An 18,910-nucleotide genomic window follows, 5' to 3' on the forward strand; every position below is an offset into this window, starting at 1 on the left:
CCATTACTCTGGGAGGTGGGTCACAGAGGATTTTTCTGTGATTTATGTCAGAGAGTGTTCTGCCTATGTATAATGTTAATAGATTCATTATGCCCCATGTGCCTTCTCCTTCCAAATCAAGGAGTCACAGGAATAACTTAACCTTAAAAGGATTAAAAGTGAAGTCACTCAGTTGTGTCCGACTCTCTGTGACTCCATGGACTATAGCCTACCAGTCTCCTCTGTCCATGTAATTTTCTGGGCAAGAGTACTGGAGTGGGTTGCTATTTACTTCTCTAGAGAATCTTCCTAACCCAGGGATTAAAACCAGGTCTCCTGCATTGCTGGCAGACGCTTTAGCTTATGAACCACCAGGGAAGCCCACAGAGGGATGGGTAATATTCAGTTAATTTAGGGATAAGAAGTCATCATTTTGACAGAGCGAGAGGAAACATCATCAGCTAAGGAGAGGTAGCTTTTTGTCTTCCCTATTCTGTGCTTAAATTCCCCTTTCAGTTTTGTTGAAAGAAAATGAAGAGCCTCCAGTCTAACATAGTTTCCTATTTCCAGGCACTGTTCCAGTACCTACAGTCAACCAGTACTTGTATTTCTTGTTTGCTCCTACCCTCATCTACCGTGACAACTATCCCAGGTAATGGCACTAGGAAGCAGAAATGGGAAAGCACCAGAATGCGCCAGGAGTGAGGCAGTTAGGTGGGCCAGTTCATGGCCAGAGCAGGACTACTGCTGGCATGGGAAATCCCAAATGGTGATTCTGGCAATCTGATTTGATTGCAGTAATTCTTAACAGAATTATACACGTATTTCCTGCATCAAAAATTATATTCTATGGGGGGAAAATACTGTGAGGATCTTTTTTAAAGTTCAGTTATTTACTTTATTGAGAAAGTTGTTTTGTTTCTTCCCTTTTAGGACTCCCACTGTAAGATGGGGTTATGTGACTATGCAGTTTGCACAGGTAAATTTTTTTGAAGTGCCTGAGGTTTGTTGGTTGGTGGGAGATGGGGATTTGAATACAATAATAACTTAATATATTTAAAATGTTGGTAAATTCATGTCTACCAGGAGCTCTGAAACCCTTACTAAAGTCTTACGTATATAAATGTGTGTGTGTATATATATATATAAGTGTGTGTGTGTGTATATATATATTTTAATATTGTGGTAGAATCACAGAGTGTACAACATACTGTTTTAACCATGTTTAACTGTACAGTTCAGTGGCACCAAGTACATTCACATTATTGTGCAACTCTCACCATCATCCATCTCCTGAAATTTTTCACCTTCCTAAATTGAAACTCTGTCCCCATTAAACACTAACTCCTCGTCCCCCCTCCTTACCCCAGTCCCTAGCATTTACCAGTGTTCTTTCTGATTCTGTGAATTTGACTATTCTAGATGTCTTGTGTAAGTGGAAACTCTTCCCAGTACAGTAACTGGTATTTGCTTTGCCAACACATCAAAAGTAGTTTCCTATAATAAAACTTTTAATTGTAATTAAAGTAATTTTATGTGGTTACTTCAGTTTGCATCTACACTAATTTCCCCCTCCATTTCTGTTTTTTATTTTATTATTGATATATATGTGTAGATGTGGTCTGACACTCTCCCAACCCCTTATCTGTATCATAAATCCCAGAAGAACAAATTTTAAAATTTTGTGTCAATCAAATACCCATTTATGAAATAGGTTTTTTTTGTTATGGGTTTCATGTAACAGGAAAAGCAGATTTCAAAATCTGATCTTTTAAAAATGCCATTTGGTAAAGGCTTGAGAATGGGTATGATAGATATTAGCCTTGAGTACTATCTCTGAAGGATTATAAAGTTCAGCAATCTTATACACTCATGTTAAATGGTGTGTGTGTGTGTGTGTATGTAAACATTAGTTTATGGATTACATATGTATCTTCTTTTGAAGGAAAAAAATCATTTTATCTTTCCTGATCAAGCCACCATTATTGTAATTATCTTTGTTATGTTCCAGGTTTTTGGTTGCTTTTTTTATGTGTACTACATCTTTGAAAGGCTCTGCACCCCCTTGTTTCGGAATATCAAACAGGAGCCCTTTAGCGCTCGTGTTCTGATCTTATGTATATTTAACTCCATCTTGCCAGGTAATGTGGGTACTGGTTAATATGGCCATTCATGAAGTTGCAAGGAAAACAGAAAGCTATTGCATATGAGCACCTTTGATTGACCTGCTTTTCACTATAAACTCATCTACACAGCTGTACCCATCTTTGATCTCTTTCCATATGTCCCACAAATGAAGCATACTTCCTATCTCTGGCTATTCTTTCCATTTGTCATCTCATTTTCACTCAAGTTTTGCTTTCTCTGACTGTGGTGAATGCACACAGCCCATATTTATGCTTTATCTTCTCATTCACTATTCAGTCACTGTACTCCTGCTCCTGATTGGACCAGGCCATTGAAATGGCCTTTATTAAAATCACTGATCTCCTCCAGTAGTTGGTTTAGCCCTTAATCTGTTTGATCTCCATGAAGCATTGAATGCTGTTGACCACGTGTTAAAGTCTCTCTTGCCCCTCTTATTCTCCTGTCTTTCTGGCCATGCTGTACATAACAGTGAACAGCTTACAGTTTCCTTTCCTTACTCATTCTCTTTTCTCTACCCATTAAATGTTATTGTTTCCTGTCGTCATGTTCTCTCTTCCTTTCCCTCCACCCCAGATATTTTCTAGTACCACTCCCTGATTGCCCTTCAAGATTTACTCCAATAAATCTATCTGTCCTTCTGATAGAATACGTGTCACTTAACGTATATCTTCCTCAGTAGGCTGCAAATTCCATAAGCACAAAGATTGTGTGTTATAGTCAGGTCAGCCAGTCATAGTCTCTCCTACATATTCTTACATAGTCTTATACATAGTAGACTATTTTTGAAAGGGATGGGCATGTAAATGGATATGTTAAAATATTGTGTAATGTATATAAAGTGCTGATGAACTTTGTTTATAGTGGAGAAGACATTTAGTATTTGGTATTAAAAAAATAAACAGACATTTGCCTCGTAGAGAGGTATTAGAAAGTTGCTTCCAGGTTGTGGGATGGATTCAAAGGCATGGAATATTTTAGAATGACAGAAGTCTACTACCAAGTTAAGCCATACATTTAGGCATTTCCATTAAAAACAAACTGGGTCATTTTCGTCTATAAAACCCACTTGGAAGAAAGTCATTTCTTTATTGGGTTGAAATAATTAGCTTTCAAAAAACACCATATTGTTTCTGGAATGGATAAGCTGGAATAGTTACTTTAATTTTACAAAGTAATTTAGCTAAGCAAATGACAACATGTAATTAACTTACTAGTATATGAACTATTTGGAAAGACTCTTAATATTGTTCATCTTATTTTTAGGTGTGCTGATACTGTTTCTTATTTTTTTTGCCTTTTTGCACTGCTGGCTCAATGCCTTTGCTGAGATGTTACGCTTTGGTGACAGGATGTTTTATAAGGTAACATGTACTTGGACTCATTCTCCTTTTCACGTTTTGTGTCCTCATTGTTAAGTATTTGAATATTGTTGGCTACTAGCTTTTTAATATAAATGTTGTGAAGTCATTTTCCCCCACAGGTTTTACCAATATTAAGTCAGAAATTTTGTTGCTGATAAAAGTGGCATAGTCTTGTCTTTTCTGCTGCCTCTAACATCTGCTCCCTTAGATCCACATTTGGTTTCTAATGGATCCCATACTGGTGATTATAGTGGAAGATCATGTGTCCAGAGGGCATTCTGAGACTTTGCTAACTTTTTTTTTTTTTTTTTTTTTTATTTCAACTACAGAGGGCAGGTCTTTATTCCCAATCCCGATCCCCCCTCCCACTTTGCTAACTTTTTATTCATTTGAACTTGGCTGTCTGGTGCTGTAGGAGCAATCTCAGCAAATTATTCTATGTAAGATTGTTCAACAGTCCATGAAGGAAGTAACATTTCGCTCCTTTGTTTTGATAGGCTTTAATTCTGCTTCACATAGTATTCTTAGGCTTCCAAAGTTGGTATTAAGTTGTAGGCTGGAGGCAGATTGGTTCATAGTGTTTTGTCCTAAGTCGCTTCAGTCGTGTCCGACTCTTTTCAACCCCATGGACTGTAGCCTGCCAGGCTTCTCTGTCCTTGGAATTCTCCAGGCAAGATTACCTGAGTGGCTTGCCTTTTCCTCCCCCAATGGTGTTCTGTAATCCTACCCGAAGCCCTCTAGAGTTTTGTTTGTTGATGTTTTGGCAACACTCTGAGCCTACCCCACTCTTCTCTCAAAAAAGCTCTGAGTGTGGTGTAAATTTTAGATGTCTTCTTGCGTTGGTTTGATCTTAGACTAAGGAACAAGATACATCTAAAGGAGCACTGGGACTTGGAGGTGGCTACCATCTCACTTGTACAACTTAGATTTTGCTATTTATGATACCAGCAAACTGATCTTGAGGGTTCTCATACTATCTAAGTCTGTGTGACCTTCAAATTCTCTCATTGTGTTTTAGCAAGGTAAGTGATTGTTACTTAGATGAACATTAGATTACTTATATATATTATTTACTTATCTTGAATGATTATGTTGTGTATCTTCCATCATAATTTGTTTGATGATGATGAGACACAATGAACCTGGGAACTAATCATCCATTGAATTAGGATTAATGTCACATTGAACACTAATAACCAAAATGCCTTTGAAGATTTTTTGGCATCAGTGTGTGAACTAATAATTTATCATAACACTCTCTGGATGTTTCATTATGTGCATATGTTCTCTGGGAGTATTCAGGAGGTTTTGCTTTGGCTCTGTTTATGTGTTTACACCTTTGCTTTCTTCCTCAGGATTGGTGGAACTCTACATCGTACTCTAACTATTACAGGACCTGGAATGTGGTAGTCCATGACTGGCTATATTACTATGCTTACAAGGACTTTCTCTGGGTGAGCAGCGAGGTTTAGTTGAAATTGTTGAAGAAACAGAGATTCTTTTCCAGAAAGTTATACTTAGTTGTCTTCAATTTTCTTGTGAGCCCTTAAGGTCTCAGAAGTTTTCTGCTTTGAGTAGTATTGCTTAGAGGACCAGTGTGTACAGTTACTAGGATTAAGACCATGTCTTTGCTCTGGATTTCATGGCTACAATGTAAGAATGCATGGAGGCATTTGGAGAAGCTGAAATGATCCACCGGTAATGGTTGATTTTTTTTTTTTTTTTTTTGAGGAGTCTCATTGCCAACAGATAATCTCCAATCTCCCCCTAACTTTCTCCATTTGTATGTTTTGTCAACCATAGTGAGTTACAGGTATAAGTTATTAACGTTTTTGAACATATGCTCAATCTTTCAACATGAGTTTTAGAAATGCCTCATTTAGTGAAATAAGGATTTTTAAGCTTAGATGTTTTTTGTCATTATTTTAGTACATTTGTATTACTCCAGGGAGTAAACTTAGAAAATCAAATACAGATATAATTAAATGGGTGCCTTTAGTACGTTTTCATTGTGTCTCATGCAGTGCACGTTTGATCACTCACTTTTTGAAAAGCGCCTTTACTATTTTCCTTTCGCTCCAGTTTTTCACAAAGAGGTTCAAGACAGCTGCCATGCTGGCCGTCTTCGCTGTGTCCGCCGTGGTGCATGAGTATGCCCTGGCTGTTTGCCTGAACTTTTTCTATCCGGTGCTCTTTGTGCTCTTCATGTTCTTTGGAAGTGAGTATCTTGGCATCTCGTGAGTACTGAGTATAACGCTGAAAAAGAAACTTAGAAAAGAAAAATAGAAAATTGATGTAGAAAACTAGATAGTAGTCATACCATATCAAGGCAGTGTTTGTCAGATCGTAAGAACATTAATTTTGAGTAATTATACACAATTCTATTGCAAGATGTTTACACTTTGATGTTGGGAAATGAGCTCAATAAGCTGTTGAAGACTATTGATAACACTGCTTTGGTAGCTCATAAAAACTATAAAAAACCTTGCCATTCTTAAACTCTATTAACAGTGTTCACCCTCTGAAAAAGAACTAACCCTTTTTTTGGGTGGGGTGGAGAGGGACAACTTAGAATATGAATGCTTTCATGGAATATATATTTTCACCTATTTGAAATACTGACTTATTTCCAAATAATCACTGATTAATAAGTTTTAACAATGAAGCTTTGCTTTTACTTATATGACCAGTGGCCAGAATAGAACTGTATATACACACTTGAAGCTGTTTATGATAACTGAATGATTATAGCAAATTTCTGAGTCTCCTAAACTCCTGGTAGATTGTTTTGATGACTGTATATAACTTTTGTTGTTTTCACAACTTTAGTGGCTTTCAACTTTATTGTCAACGATAGTCGGAAAAGACCAATTTGGAATGTTCTGATGTGGACTTCCCTTTTTGCGGGCAATGGAGTCCTCCTGTGTTTTTATTCTCAAGAGTGGTATGCACGTCAACACTGCCCTCTGAAAAATGTGAGTCTTCAATCAGACTGGAGTAGAAAATAACCTATTTGTCCTCTGATTATGAGAGTTGTGGGCAGGATTAAGGGGAAGGGGGTAGTGGAGATGGTGATGAATTAATGTTAAGGGGAGGGAAATGTGGAATAAAAGCAGTAACTTACCTAATCTTACTGTACTGTCCTTGAACTTTTTCTTTTCTTTTGTTTTCTTCCTGTGAATTCTCCTAGTTCTTGGTTCTGTCTCTCTTTTTTCCCTCCTCATCTTGATTTTTCTTTAGCTCCTTCTAATATTCTTCCTGTGCCCTGAAAAGTGCAGGTCTTCTCCAGGGTTTTCTCGGTGGCATGTGTATCCATTCCAACCCACAAATATTTATCTTTTACCTCTTCCTTTCTGAAGTAATAAACTCTTTGTAACAGTTTTCAGCTAGACTCATATGCCTATGAGCCCATTTCCCTTTATTTTTTAACTGGAAGATACTTGCTTTACAGTGTTGTGCTGGTTTCTGCCATACAACTTTAATCAGCTATATGTATATATATATATTCCCTTCCTCTTGAGCCTCCCTCCCACCACTGGCATTCCACCCCTCTAGGCTGTCCTAAAGCACCAGGCTGAGTTCCTTATGTTATCCAGCAGCTTCTCACTATCTGTTTTACTCATGGTAATGTGTTTATGTCAGTGCTACTTTCTCAATCCTGTTATTTTGTTCTTGTTTTCTTTTTTGTAATTATGTGAGAGTCTCATTCGTAGAACTTTAGTTTTTAGCTGCTTATAGACTAACTCCCAAGTATTGAGGTGGGCGGGGCTTCTTGATGCACCTGCCGGGCATCCCTCCCTGGCGCCTGTACCTGAAGGTGTGTGTGTGCAGTTGCGTGCGCCTCTCTGTGACCCCATGGGCTGTAGCCCACCAGGCTCCATGCAGTCTTCCAGGTACGAATACTGGAGCGGGTTGCCATTTCCTATTCCAGGGGATCTTCCCCACCAAGGGATTGAACCTGCGTCTCTTGCGTCTCCTGTATTGGCAGGTGGATTCTTTACCACTGCACTACCTGGGGAGCTCATAACTAAAGATACTTGAAATCAAATCATTCGGTTTCCCTTCCAAAGCTTCTGCTGTCAACCCTGATTTTGCTGTGCTGCTCTCAACCCCCTCCTTATTTCCTGTGAATCCCCTTTGTGCATTTGAGCCAGTTGCTCTGAACTCTGTCTCTCGTCATTCTGCTCTTTGCACTCAGATTTCACCTGTCAGATTTTATCAAAATCCAGTTCGGGTGCAGTGTCATCCATGAAGCTTTTTTCCAGTTCCTGCGCCAGTCTCTCTATTTCTGAACTCTCTCCTCTTCCTCATTTAGATAATTTCAGTAATTTTAAACTTTGTGTTATTATAGTAATTTGTCTATATTGTCTATAATTTGTCTAATTTGTAATTTGTCTAATTGTCTATATCATCCTTAACCCACCGCCATTTAGATTTTGGGTGGTGCTTATAAAATAAAACACAAGATACAGAAAAAGGGTAATGCCTATTTGGAATTTCGTCAGGAGTCCATGCAGTTTTGTAAATTTTACTGGACTTAGCCTCATGTAAAGTCTTCTAAATCAAGTAAATCTGTGCTGTAGATAAAAATGATGAACTCTCTTTGAATATAGCTTAACTACTGGAAGGCGTTTAAGACATGCACAGTATGTGGGCTTCTCTGGTGGCTCAGTGGTGGAGTCTGCCTGCCAGTGCAGGAGACACTTGGGTTCGATCCCTGCTCTGGCAAGATCCCACATGCTGCAGAGCAACTAAGCCTGTGTGCCATAGCTGCTGAGCCGGTGCTCTAGAGCCTGGGAGCCTCAACTGCTGAGCTCATGTGCTGCAGCTTCTGAAGCCCGTGCACCCTAGAGCCTCTGCTTCACAACAAGAGAAGCCACCACAATGAGAAGCCCGCACGCCGTTAACTAGAGAGTAGCCGCCACTCGCCACAACTAGAGAAAAGCCCGAGCAGCTTCGAAGACCCAGTATAACCAAAAATAAATAAATAAATACATAATAAAATTTTAAAAAAGACAGTACAATATGTAACAGCACCCCCTTAATCTACTCCATACCTCATGTACAGAGCATACAAATAAACTATTCTTCCATTTTTTTTCCCCCTTGAAGCCCACATTTCTGGATTATATCCGGCCACGTTCCTGGACTTGTCGTTACGTGTTTTAGAAGCTTGGAGTTTGTTTCCTTCCTTGACACTGAAGATTGGGTATTCGACCTGACTTGGGGCCAGCATCTGTTTCCAGCCATCATGAAGTTAATCTGTGTTACTTGGACCACTTCAGGCTTTACAGATTGCTCACTCCATTCCTAGGTCACCTGAAAATGAGCTGTTAGAAGTTTACTGGAAGTTTGGACACTTTTAAGCAGTCAATTTTTTTCCTTTTTGGGAGAAGGGAAACTTATAGCTGATGTAATGACAGATTTTTGCTAAGTCATATCAGCTTAACTCTCAGAACTTTGGTTTTGTTTCTTAACTCCATCTAATTAGAGACCAAACATCATGTTTTCTTGGCCACTGAATTAGCCAGAACACTGATGAAGAAATCACTTAAGTACCTGTGACTTAGAAATTTTTTCATGCACACTGTTGGAATGTATGCTAATTAACCATGCAATTGGGAAAGAAAATAATGTGGAATGTTTTGCTGTTTCTAGTAGAGAAAATATCTATTTTTCCAAATATAATCTTATTACATATCCTAATTTGTATTTTTTTTTTTAAGTTCACGTCTATTCAATTTTTATCTTGTTTTTGCTGTACTGGGTAGTCATGATATCTGTGAAGCAAAATTATCCCTTACACCTTGAATTCTTGAGTTTGCATCCATAATATTATATATCGAGGGGGACAGAAGTGGGAAGAGAAAAAGAAGTGAGACTGGACAAAGAAAAATATTTTCTAATGTATGAAGCAGTTTTGAAAAAGATCTTGCAGAATCAGTCATGTGTTTAAACTATTTTATAGTAGAACTTATGTGGAAGATAAATTTCTTTTTGTTGTTTAAACTTTCAGATAATAATTTCTTTGACGTTATTTAGAAGTAACCATTGGTATAGTTGTTTTATCTAATGAATACTGACTTCCATTATTTTGCAGACTAGTGAGTCTGTATCATAAGTATTAATCACCACCATTAATATTAAAGGGAATACTAAAGATCCAGAGAAGCTGGCTTCTGCATTTGCTCAATTATTCTTAATGGTAGTATACTTTAGGTATAGTAAATAATAGGTGATCATTTTCAAGAAAATGTACTCTGTTGTGTGGTGTTCCCATGCTATAAGATGCCTAGGGCTAATAATACAATGTGGTGTGTAGGAATTATTTTGGTTGTTTATATGAGGTATGATTATGTCTGTAAAGATAGAGCTTTGGAAGGGACTTTGGAGACCATGTAGGTCCACTCCAAAGAAGGGAGACTTAATTACTCAAAACTGGCAAAGAGCCAACTTGAGAAGCTATTTTCTTGGTATTCTAGCAGCCCTACTGCTGTTAGAAAGTTGTGAGAAGTCTTTTTCAAATTTACTTAAAGTCAATTTGAATCTCACAGAAAGGTAAGTAAAATTTCTTGATAGTCATAACTTTATGTGTACAGCAAGTAACCAGCTAAGTCCCCTCTTTTATTTCCCATACCTTTGGTCCAGTTGAGCTTAGGCAAATCCACCCTTAACAGACAAAACCGTACCTCAAGGAAGGTTATTTTTAAAAGGTACTCCACATGTTCCCAAGCAGTAATTATCTGTACAGTGGTATTGTAATTGTAATGGAATGGCATTTTAATATAACTCACAATTTCCAGCATTTTTTAAAAAATTAAAATGAGTCAATCACTGGAACTTAGAACTACATTTTAAATATAAAGGGGGAGTTGAGAAAAGCACACTGGTTTAAGATGTGGTTATGCATAAGCCAGTCTACTGAAGTGAGAGAATGGAATTCTTAGGTCTGTATTTTTTGTTCAGTACTGTGAATGTACACTCTCATTGAGAGGACTTGTTGCTGTGTACTCATTCTGAATACTGTATTTATTAGACTGATCAACCCTGGGTTTTGTTTGTTTTTAAACTCTCATCCTCCCTTTGTTTATTAGTGCTTTTTTTTCTGCCCAAAATTTTAAAGTGACAACAAATAATATGTATATAATGATACACTCTTTAGAATGATAAGACTGTCCTAAGATATTTTTAGAAACACTTAAAGGGAAAGCCATTTTCTGTGAAAGACATTAGTTTGACAGCCATGGTCTTACTACTAGCTGCTTTTAACGAAAGTCTTGCCTTTAAAGAACTACTTACACTCTTTAAACAAATAAATTAAACTAAAACTTCTTACTAATGTGTTTCAGAAAGATTTATTGAGTTTTTTTTTTTTCATTCCCCTCTTGCTAATAGCGATGGAAATTATTTTCACTTATGGAATGATACTTTTTTCCTTTTGAAAAGTAGTGAGTTTAAAATTTCTTTCCTATAAAGTATTAATTAATAATCATTAGTTTGGGTGTGTTATCTAAGAGAATAACTAAGATCTCTAATGTCATACATTTGTTAGATGCTTTTATTCTCAATTCTGAATAAGGAAGGAAAATGGAGGGTGCTTTTATTGGTTTTTGGTGGATTAATTTCTGCAGTTGCCTAGGTAAAGTTGCTTCCTCATGTTAGAGCTTAATTAGAAAACCAAGGCTGCAATTCATTTAGTATGGGCAATTTTCATCATAATATAAAAACTATACTTGCCTGAAAAATTGAATCCTGAATTCTTTATAGGAAACAAATGGAACATTTTATGTTGTAAAAGTTGGTTACATGGGCTACATAGGCTAAAAAGATGTAAGTTATGAATTATTGAAGTCTTATGCAAAAATATTTTTGTTTTGTGTAGAATTATGTAATTTTGAATAAAGTTCATTGTTCTCTCTGGGGGAAAATGATGAAGATAAACTAGCATAACTGTGGTAAGTAGGTGGCCTAATATATAATACAGTGTAGTAGTTTAAATATGTTAGTTTTGAAACCTTTTAAGAAAAATTGAATTGTTAGACTTAAGCACAGCATATAAAACAGATAAACTATAGCTGCTTCTGGTTCAGATAGGGATATAGGGCTGGAGCCCTTCTTGTTTGGTTATACCCATTTCCTCCTACCCAGAATACCTAGCTTGTAAACCACCAGTGTGGCAAAAACAAAAAAGTCCATGTACAGACTTGTATTTAAGATAACCTCATACTTACTAGCAGTGTGACCCAAAGTTGCTGAATTTATCAGAGCCACAGTTTTCCTTGTCTGTAAAATGGGGATAATAACTACCTCACAGGGTTGCTACAAACAAGTAGCCCTGGTGGAAATAGGGCTTCATTATTTTCTTACTCTCCATAAATTTCAAACCTAAATCCTTACTGTTATTTCGATGGAATCCTTAAAAAAAAAAAAGAAAGACCTGGGCATGGAGAATGTTTCCTGCACACTCCCAAGAATATATACTTTTCTTTTAAATAGACTCTCAGGATGATGTTGCATTGGCTTTGCATCTTGATATAATAGGCTCTCGTATAATAGAATTGGTAACAAGATTGCTAAAAGCATTCCTGTTGCCAGCTCCAAAATTACTTTCAGATTGATCTGTTTAGGGTAGGGTGGCAAACTTCTAAAAGGAAATTTTACTTGCCTGAAAAATGGAATCCTGAAGTCTTCATAGGAAATATAATGGAACATTTTTTGTCATAAAAGTTGGTCACATGGGCTACATAGCCTAAAAAAGATACAAGTTATGAATTGTTGAGGTCTTTTATGCAAAAAATATTTTTGTTTTCTGTGGAATTATATAAGTATTTCTGCTTTTACCTAAGTATTAAGTGTTTAGAACTAGTATATATAATACTTAGAAATTGTGGAGAGAAAGGAGACTAATAAGGCCTTACTTGTGCCAATGTAAGAATACTTCTAGTCTTACAAGGTAGAATAAATCTCTAAATGGAAGACAGTTCATACTTCTGTTAATAAAGCTTAAGTGACTTATTTACTAATGAAAATTTCATGTAACTTACATGAGTTATATAGTAGGGGTGTGTGTGTGTGTGTGCGCACGTGTGCACGCACACGCGTGTTTTCTGTCAAAGCTCGTCTTGGACATTCTTTCACATCTCCGGGCTTTTATGTTGATGGCTCAGAAATGGAAGGAACTGGGACATAAATGTTTTGAAGAATAAATGAATATTATTAGTGAAGCTTATGTAAGTATTGGATTAGTTTCTAACATCACTGAAGCTTCTGTCAGGTCACAGAGTGCTGGAACCCAGTTTTTAAAGAAGGTAGAATACAGCTACACTGGTTGAAACAGGGGAGTCATCCTTGCTTGGTCCACTGGTGCTCTTTCCCACCCTGAATTTAATGCCCAGTGTGAAAGTCAATAGATGCTAAAATTCATAAGCTTTAGGTTAGTGGGACAGCTGTACAAGCCATATAATCTATTAAATCCTTAATAAAGTTTCTTTGTCTTCCCTGTAAAGACTTATTCTAAATAGCTAATTTAGATTTGAGAAAAATAGAGGCCTAATTTCAGAAGTGATAGTTTTTTAAAAAAAAATTTAAACTCTCTGTACTCCATTTTTTCTAAATGCTTTCTTCCTTATTTCTACATTATTACATTTCACACTTCTGCAGTGAATATGCCCCTCCCAGCAGAAGGCCAGCCTTTATTTTAGCAGATACATCACTATGCTTTGTGGTGCTTTTTAGTTTATCTTAATGAAGTGGTAGCCTAAACACCCAAGGTGTTTAGAATTAAAAGGGGCCATAGAGATTATAATGTTTTTATTTTCAACCCTTTGCTCATATTTCTGTCAGCTGTTAGCCCAAAACCTAGAGATCTAAGCATGTAAACACAGAAGCAATGAAGCAATAGAACTGTCCAGTTGATTTTGAAACATTGTATTGAAGGTGTTTGTGCCAGGCACTATGCTTGGTACTGAGGAGTATGCCTACTGAAAATAGAAGTTTTCTCCCCTTCTGACATTTGCTTTTCAGACTAGAGGCATGTACAAAACTGTTAGGTGTCATTTTGGGGGGCTCCGAAGAGCTCTGGTACCATAGTCCTTTATGTCTCAACACAGAAAAGAATTTAGCCAGAGGCAAACTGAGAGATAAGTGATTTATTAGAATAGGACACTTGTGAGGTTTACAAGTGGACAGGTGAGAAAGGCTGCACCCCAGAACTTTCGGGGGCTATAGTTTTATAGTCAAAGGAAAAGTGGGGAGGGGGAGAAGAACTTTTTTTACTTTCTTGGGTAGACATTATGCTTCCATCATCAGCTCCTCCTCCGGGTTGAGCAGGGGAGTTTTCTTGTCCCTACATGGTCAAACTAGATCTACAAGTTACTGTTTTTTATGTGTGTAGAGAGTATGTCCTAGGGACCATCAGCTTCCTGAGCTCACTGGACAGGGTGTGAGTCTCTCGACACCATTGTTTTATTATTTTGGGGGCATGTCTCATGCTTCTGTTACATGGTTTTGTGGTTAAGCAAACCTGCTCTACTGAGTAATCATTAACTTAAAGGGGTCTCCCCCTGCTTCTTTTTTTTCTATTTACAACTCCCTAGTGGGATTAACTGTTCAATCACCTGCATGTCCCTTTACTCTGTCCCTATTATTTCCCCCCTCCAGTGGTTTAACCTTTTATGCTTAAAAGTGGGTAAAGGGCGATTGATGATCATTAGCTACTTGTGGATGAGATGAGATGGGAGGTGTAGGTCAGCCTAGTGAAGGAGTAACATCTGGCTGTCCCTTGTCTGTCGGGAGAACTGTAAGTCAATGTCATTCTGGTAGCATCATCCTTTTTAGCCCTCTTAGATGTTAAGCACTGGAGGATGAGTCTACAAAAAGATTTAAAAGAAATACAGCAATAAGCATTAGAAAAGTCATTAAATTCTTAATTAAATTACATGGTGGCTTTTAACATGAGAAGAAAACTTTTCAGTAGCTAAGTATTGCTCTGGGGAAAGCTGCTATATTTATGGAAATGGCTGCTCCAACCAAGGCTATTATCCCAGGGGGAACACACCCATGGATGAGGAGAGACCTCCTTTGTATGAAGTTAACCAAGGGGGTAATTTTCGGCCTAGCTATTACCTGCAACTATGTAAGTTGTCACTAACTGCCCTTATGGTTCTGCCTCAAAGAGAAATGTCTGATAAAAATCAAGAAACAAAGTTCTGCACTTTTTTCAGTGTCTGATCTAAATCTGGCAGATAAATTGGGGGATTTTTCTGAGGACCCTGAACATTTCACACAGGAGTTCACCTGGTTAATTAGATCTTTTGATTTCACCAGGGGTAATATACAGATTTTTATCTCACTGCTACACCCCTGAGAAAGAACAGCATATGATACTGGTAGCCAGAGTCCATTCTGATGAAATGACAGCCCAAGCCCAAGAGGGCCATTCAGTACACCAGGTGGGGAACAAAGCTGTCCTCAAGGCAGATCCACAATGAAATCACAAAATTTACTGATAGGGATAGATGGGACCATATGATTGTTTTTAATAGAAGGTATAAAATAGTTAGTGAAAGCTGCTAATTATGAAAAAAGTAGAAGTATAATGGGGACCAGATGAAAATTCTGCCATTTTTCAAGGTAGATTAGTGAAAGCTTTTAAAAAGTATACAAATGTGGATCCCCCATCCCCAAGGGACAGGCCCTACTGGCTATGCATTTCATAGCCCAGTCTGCCCCAGACATCAGACAAAATTTAAAAAACAATTGCTGGTCCTCAGACCCCTATGAGCAATTTGGTCCAACTGGTTTATTTGGTTTTTCAGTAACAGAGATGTGACCAAAAAGGTGGAACGAACCCAGAGAGAGAAACAAAAGGCCCAAATGGTGACAGTGGCTTTGTCCACTCAGGACAACCAAAAGGGAAACCAGGCTTTCTGTGCCAATCTGGCCATGGTGGGCCACAAGGCCCATGGGTACCCAGACAAAATCAGTGTGCCCTATGTGGACAGAAGGGACACAGGAGGAAAGAGTGTGATCGATGTGCCCTTTGCAAGCAGCCAGGGCATTGGAGGGGCTTCCCTGGTGACTCAGATGGTAAAGAATCCGCCCGCAGTGCAGGAGACCCAGGTTTAATCCCTGGGTCGGGAAGATCCCCTGGAGAAGGAAATGGCTACCCACTCCCAGTATTCTTGCCTGGAGAGTCCCGTGGACAGGAGCCTGTGGGCTGCAGTCCACGGGGCCGCAAAGAGTAGGTAACTACTGAGCGACTAACAGGGCGCTGGAAGAGGAAACGCCTCAGACGCTGGAGTGATGGGGCTCCCTCAGCCTTTGATGATTTCACAATCGAACGGCCACTGGGGTCCAAGTCCAAAAGTGGCTTTGCCTAGAGATGCCATCTATATAACTAACACCAAAAAACAGTTCTGCCCCTCGAGGGGCAAGGAAGCCATTTTTATCACCAAAGGATATTAACAAAAAATAAAAAGATTAAATCTATACTGAGAAGACTCAATAGACCCTCAAATATAAAACATTCTAGACCTAACTAAAAACAAACAGATTGAGGCCTTACGATCCTCTTCCAGATTTGGAAACTGCTTGGGGTAAAACAGTTTGAATCTTTAAAATCATGGTCATAATCTCATTTAATGACTTTCTAATGCTTACTGCTGTATTTCTCTTAATTTAAATTTTTTGTAGACTCATCCTCCAGTACTTAACATCTAAGAGGGCTAAAAGGATGATGCTAACCAGAATGACATTAACTTTCAGTTCTCCCAATAGAGAATGGACATTCAGCCAAGTTTTTACTCCTTCTCCAGGCAGGCCTATGTCCCTTCTCACCTGGAAGTAACCACTGATCAATCATTGCCCTTTACCCACATTTAAGCATAAAAGGGTAAACACCTGGAGGAGGGCGTGATAGGGACAGAGTAAAGGGACATGGTCTTCCCAGATGGCTCAGTGGTAAAGAATCTACCTGTCAAGCAGAAGATGTGGGTTTGATCCTAGAGTTGGACGATCTCCTGGAGAAGGAAATGGCAACCCACTCCAGTATTCTTGCCTGGAGCCTGCTGGGATGTAGTCCATGGGGTTGCAGAAGAGCAACTAAAGAACAATAGGTGATGAAAATTAATCCCACCAGGGGGTTGTAAATGGAAGAAATGTGGGAGGCCCCTGTAAGTTAATGATTATGCAATAGAGCAGGTTTGCTTAACAAAACCATGCAACAAAAGCATGAGACATGCCCCAAATAATAAACTAATTGTGGTATGAGACCCACACCCTGCCCAGTGAGCTCAGTAAGTTAATAATCCCTAGGACATGGTCTCTGCACACATAAACAATAACTTGCAGACCTAGCCTGACCACGTGGGGGCAAGAAAACTCCCCTGCTCAACCTGGAGGAGGAGCTGATGATGGAAGCATGATGTCTACTCAAGAAAGTCAAACAAGTACTCCTCCCTAGTTTTCCTTTGGCTATAAAATGGTAGCCCAGCAAGTTTTCCTGGTGTGGAATTTCCCACCGACTTGTAAACCTCACAAATATCCTATTCTAATAAATCGTTTCCTATTTATCACTTTGTGTGCACAGTTGTGTCCCACTCTGTAACTCCCTGGACTAGTCTGTCCACGGAATTCTCCAGGCAAGAATACTGGAGTGGGGTGCTAGTTCTTACTCCAGAGCATCTTCCTGACACAGAGATCGAACTGGAGTCCCTTGTATCTCCTGCATTGGCAGGTGGATTCTTTACCACTGGACCACCTGTGAAGTCCCACATCTATCACTTTCAGTCGTGTCTGACTCTGTAACCCTATGGACTGCAGCACGCCAGGCTTCCCTGTCCATAACCAACTTCCAAACTCCTGTCCATCCAGTTGGATGGTGATGCCATCCAACCATCTCATCCTCTGTTTTCCCCTTCTCCTCCTGCCTTCAGTCTTTCCCAGCATCAGGGTCTTTTCCAATGAGTCAGTTCTTTGATTTAGGTGGCCAAAGTATTAGAGTTTCAGCTTCAGCATCAGTCTTTCCAGTGAATATTCAGGACTGATTTCCTTTAGAATTGACTGGTTTGATCTCCTTGCAGTCCAAGGGACTCTCAAGAATCTTCTCCAACACTTTGCCTCTTGCTAAATTCTTTTCTGCACTGAGACATAAAGGACTATGGTACTGCACCTCTTCGGAGCCCCTGAAATGACACCTAAGGGCTTCATGTAAATGCAGGGATTCCACCAGCGCTACTTGGCATTTAGATTGCGTTTTAATACAAAGTGATCCTGAATCTGAGCAGCAAAACTCCAAGGCCTTCCAGGGGCAGACATCCCACCTCACATCCCCTGCCTCCTGTTTGCAGAAAAGCTTTGGCCTTCTAGGCCATCCCCAAGTTCCAAAGAGCAAATTCAGAGAAGTGAGAACACTTAGAAACAAAACAAGTAAGATAAAATAACAGTTTAAGCACGTCAAGGACGCCTAGTTCCTACTCAAAGGCTATATAGATAAATATTCTGAGCCATATTCTCCAGTTGTTTTACAGACAGTAACCCCACCAGCAAACGGAAGACATTGACTGAATGCTCATGAAAGCACATAGACCCCAGACCGTTTGGAACAGTAAGGTTGATGTTGACTCCTGAAATACCACCTGGTTAACTCATCACTAATCCACAATCAATCAGAAAAATGTCTACAAGCTGATCAGGTGCCTGTGGCCAGTTTCTCACCTTGCATTTTAAAACGCCTCACTGAGAGCCCTCAGGGAGTTCTGGTCTTTTGAGCCTGCTCTCCTTGCTTAGAACCTTGTGATAAAGTGTATTTTCCTTTATCATAATCAATGTCAGTCAATGGGCTTTGCTGTGGGTCGGGTAGAGCAGAGCCGATCATGGTGGTGTTGAGAGGGGGTTTTCAGCTTCTCTGTTCCAATGTATTTATCACATAACTTCCTCTGAACAGGTTTTTAATCAGTAAGACCCAACGATTTGATCGGGTTGTCTCTACCTGAGGTGCCATTTCCTCACCGACCTCCAGCTAAAAAATTCTGTACCAAGGAATGCCTTCCGCCCGCAGGGAAAGTGGGGGTCGGGGTCGGGGTTGGGGTATGAGGGGCGCGGGCGCAAGTTGCTCTTAAGTATCCAAGGAAGACTCGATGGAAATGCCAAGGACAGAGGCAGCATCCGCAATAATGCCTCAGTTGATGGGATTGATGGGAAATCAATACTTGTTGATCACCCCATTTCCCCCTGAATTTGGCTTGTGGAAAAACACAGGAAACAACAAAAAAGTGGAATGAAGGGATGCGAAACACTCGCTCAAGTCGGACCCCGCCTTTGGTCCCAAGGCGGAGGAGAGTGGGGAGGTCGAGGCGGTCGGGGGGAGCGACACCGGCTAGCGCCTGCGCACTGGCGCCACCTGCTTCGGAAGCCCCGGGATC

General features: G+C 39.3%; 1 protein-coding gene across 4 annotated transcripts in view; it reads left to right on the top strand.

The window, feature by feature from the left end:
- The window catches only part of SOAT1 (sterol O-acyltransferase 1), a 70,131-nt gene extending 59,308 nt beyond the window's left edge, over positions 1 to 10,823 (top strand). For all 4 annotated transcript variants that reach the window (XM_043923638.1, XM_043923637.1, XM_043923636.1 and 1 more), the window contains 8 exons: positions 550 to 631; positions 913 to 958; positions 1,991 to 2,120; positions 3,391 to 3,488; positions 4,844 to 4,942; positions 5,571 to 5,706; positions 6,318 to 6,463; positions 8,601 to 10,823. In XM_043923638.1, coding sequence (XP_043779573.1) covers positions 550 to 631; positions 913 to 958; positions 1,991 to 2,120; positions 3,391 to 3,488; positions 4,844 to 4,942; positions 5,571 to 5,706; positions 6,318 to 6,463; positions 8,601 to 8,657 — 794 coding nt within the window. In that variant the 3' untranslated portion in view covers positions 8,658 to 10,823. The remainder of the gene's footprint in view (positions 1 to 549; positions 632 to 912; positions 959 to 1,990; positions 2,121 to 3,390; positions 3,489 to 4,843; positions 4,943 to 5,570; positions 5,707 to 6,317; positions 6,464 to 8,600) is intronic.
- Positions 10,824 to 18,910: the final 8,087 nt, after the last annotated feature.

Source organism: Cervus elaphus, chromosome 14 (assembly GCF_910594005.1).
Source record: "Cervus elaphus chromosome 14, mCerEla1.1, whole genome shotgun sequence".
NCBI lineage: Eukaryota > Metazoa > Chordata > Mammalia > Artiodactyla > Cervidae > Cervus > Cervus elaphus.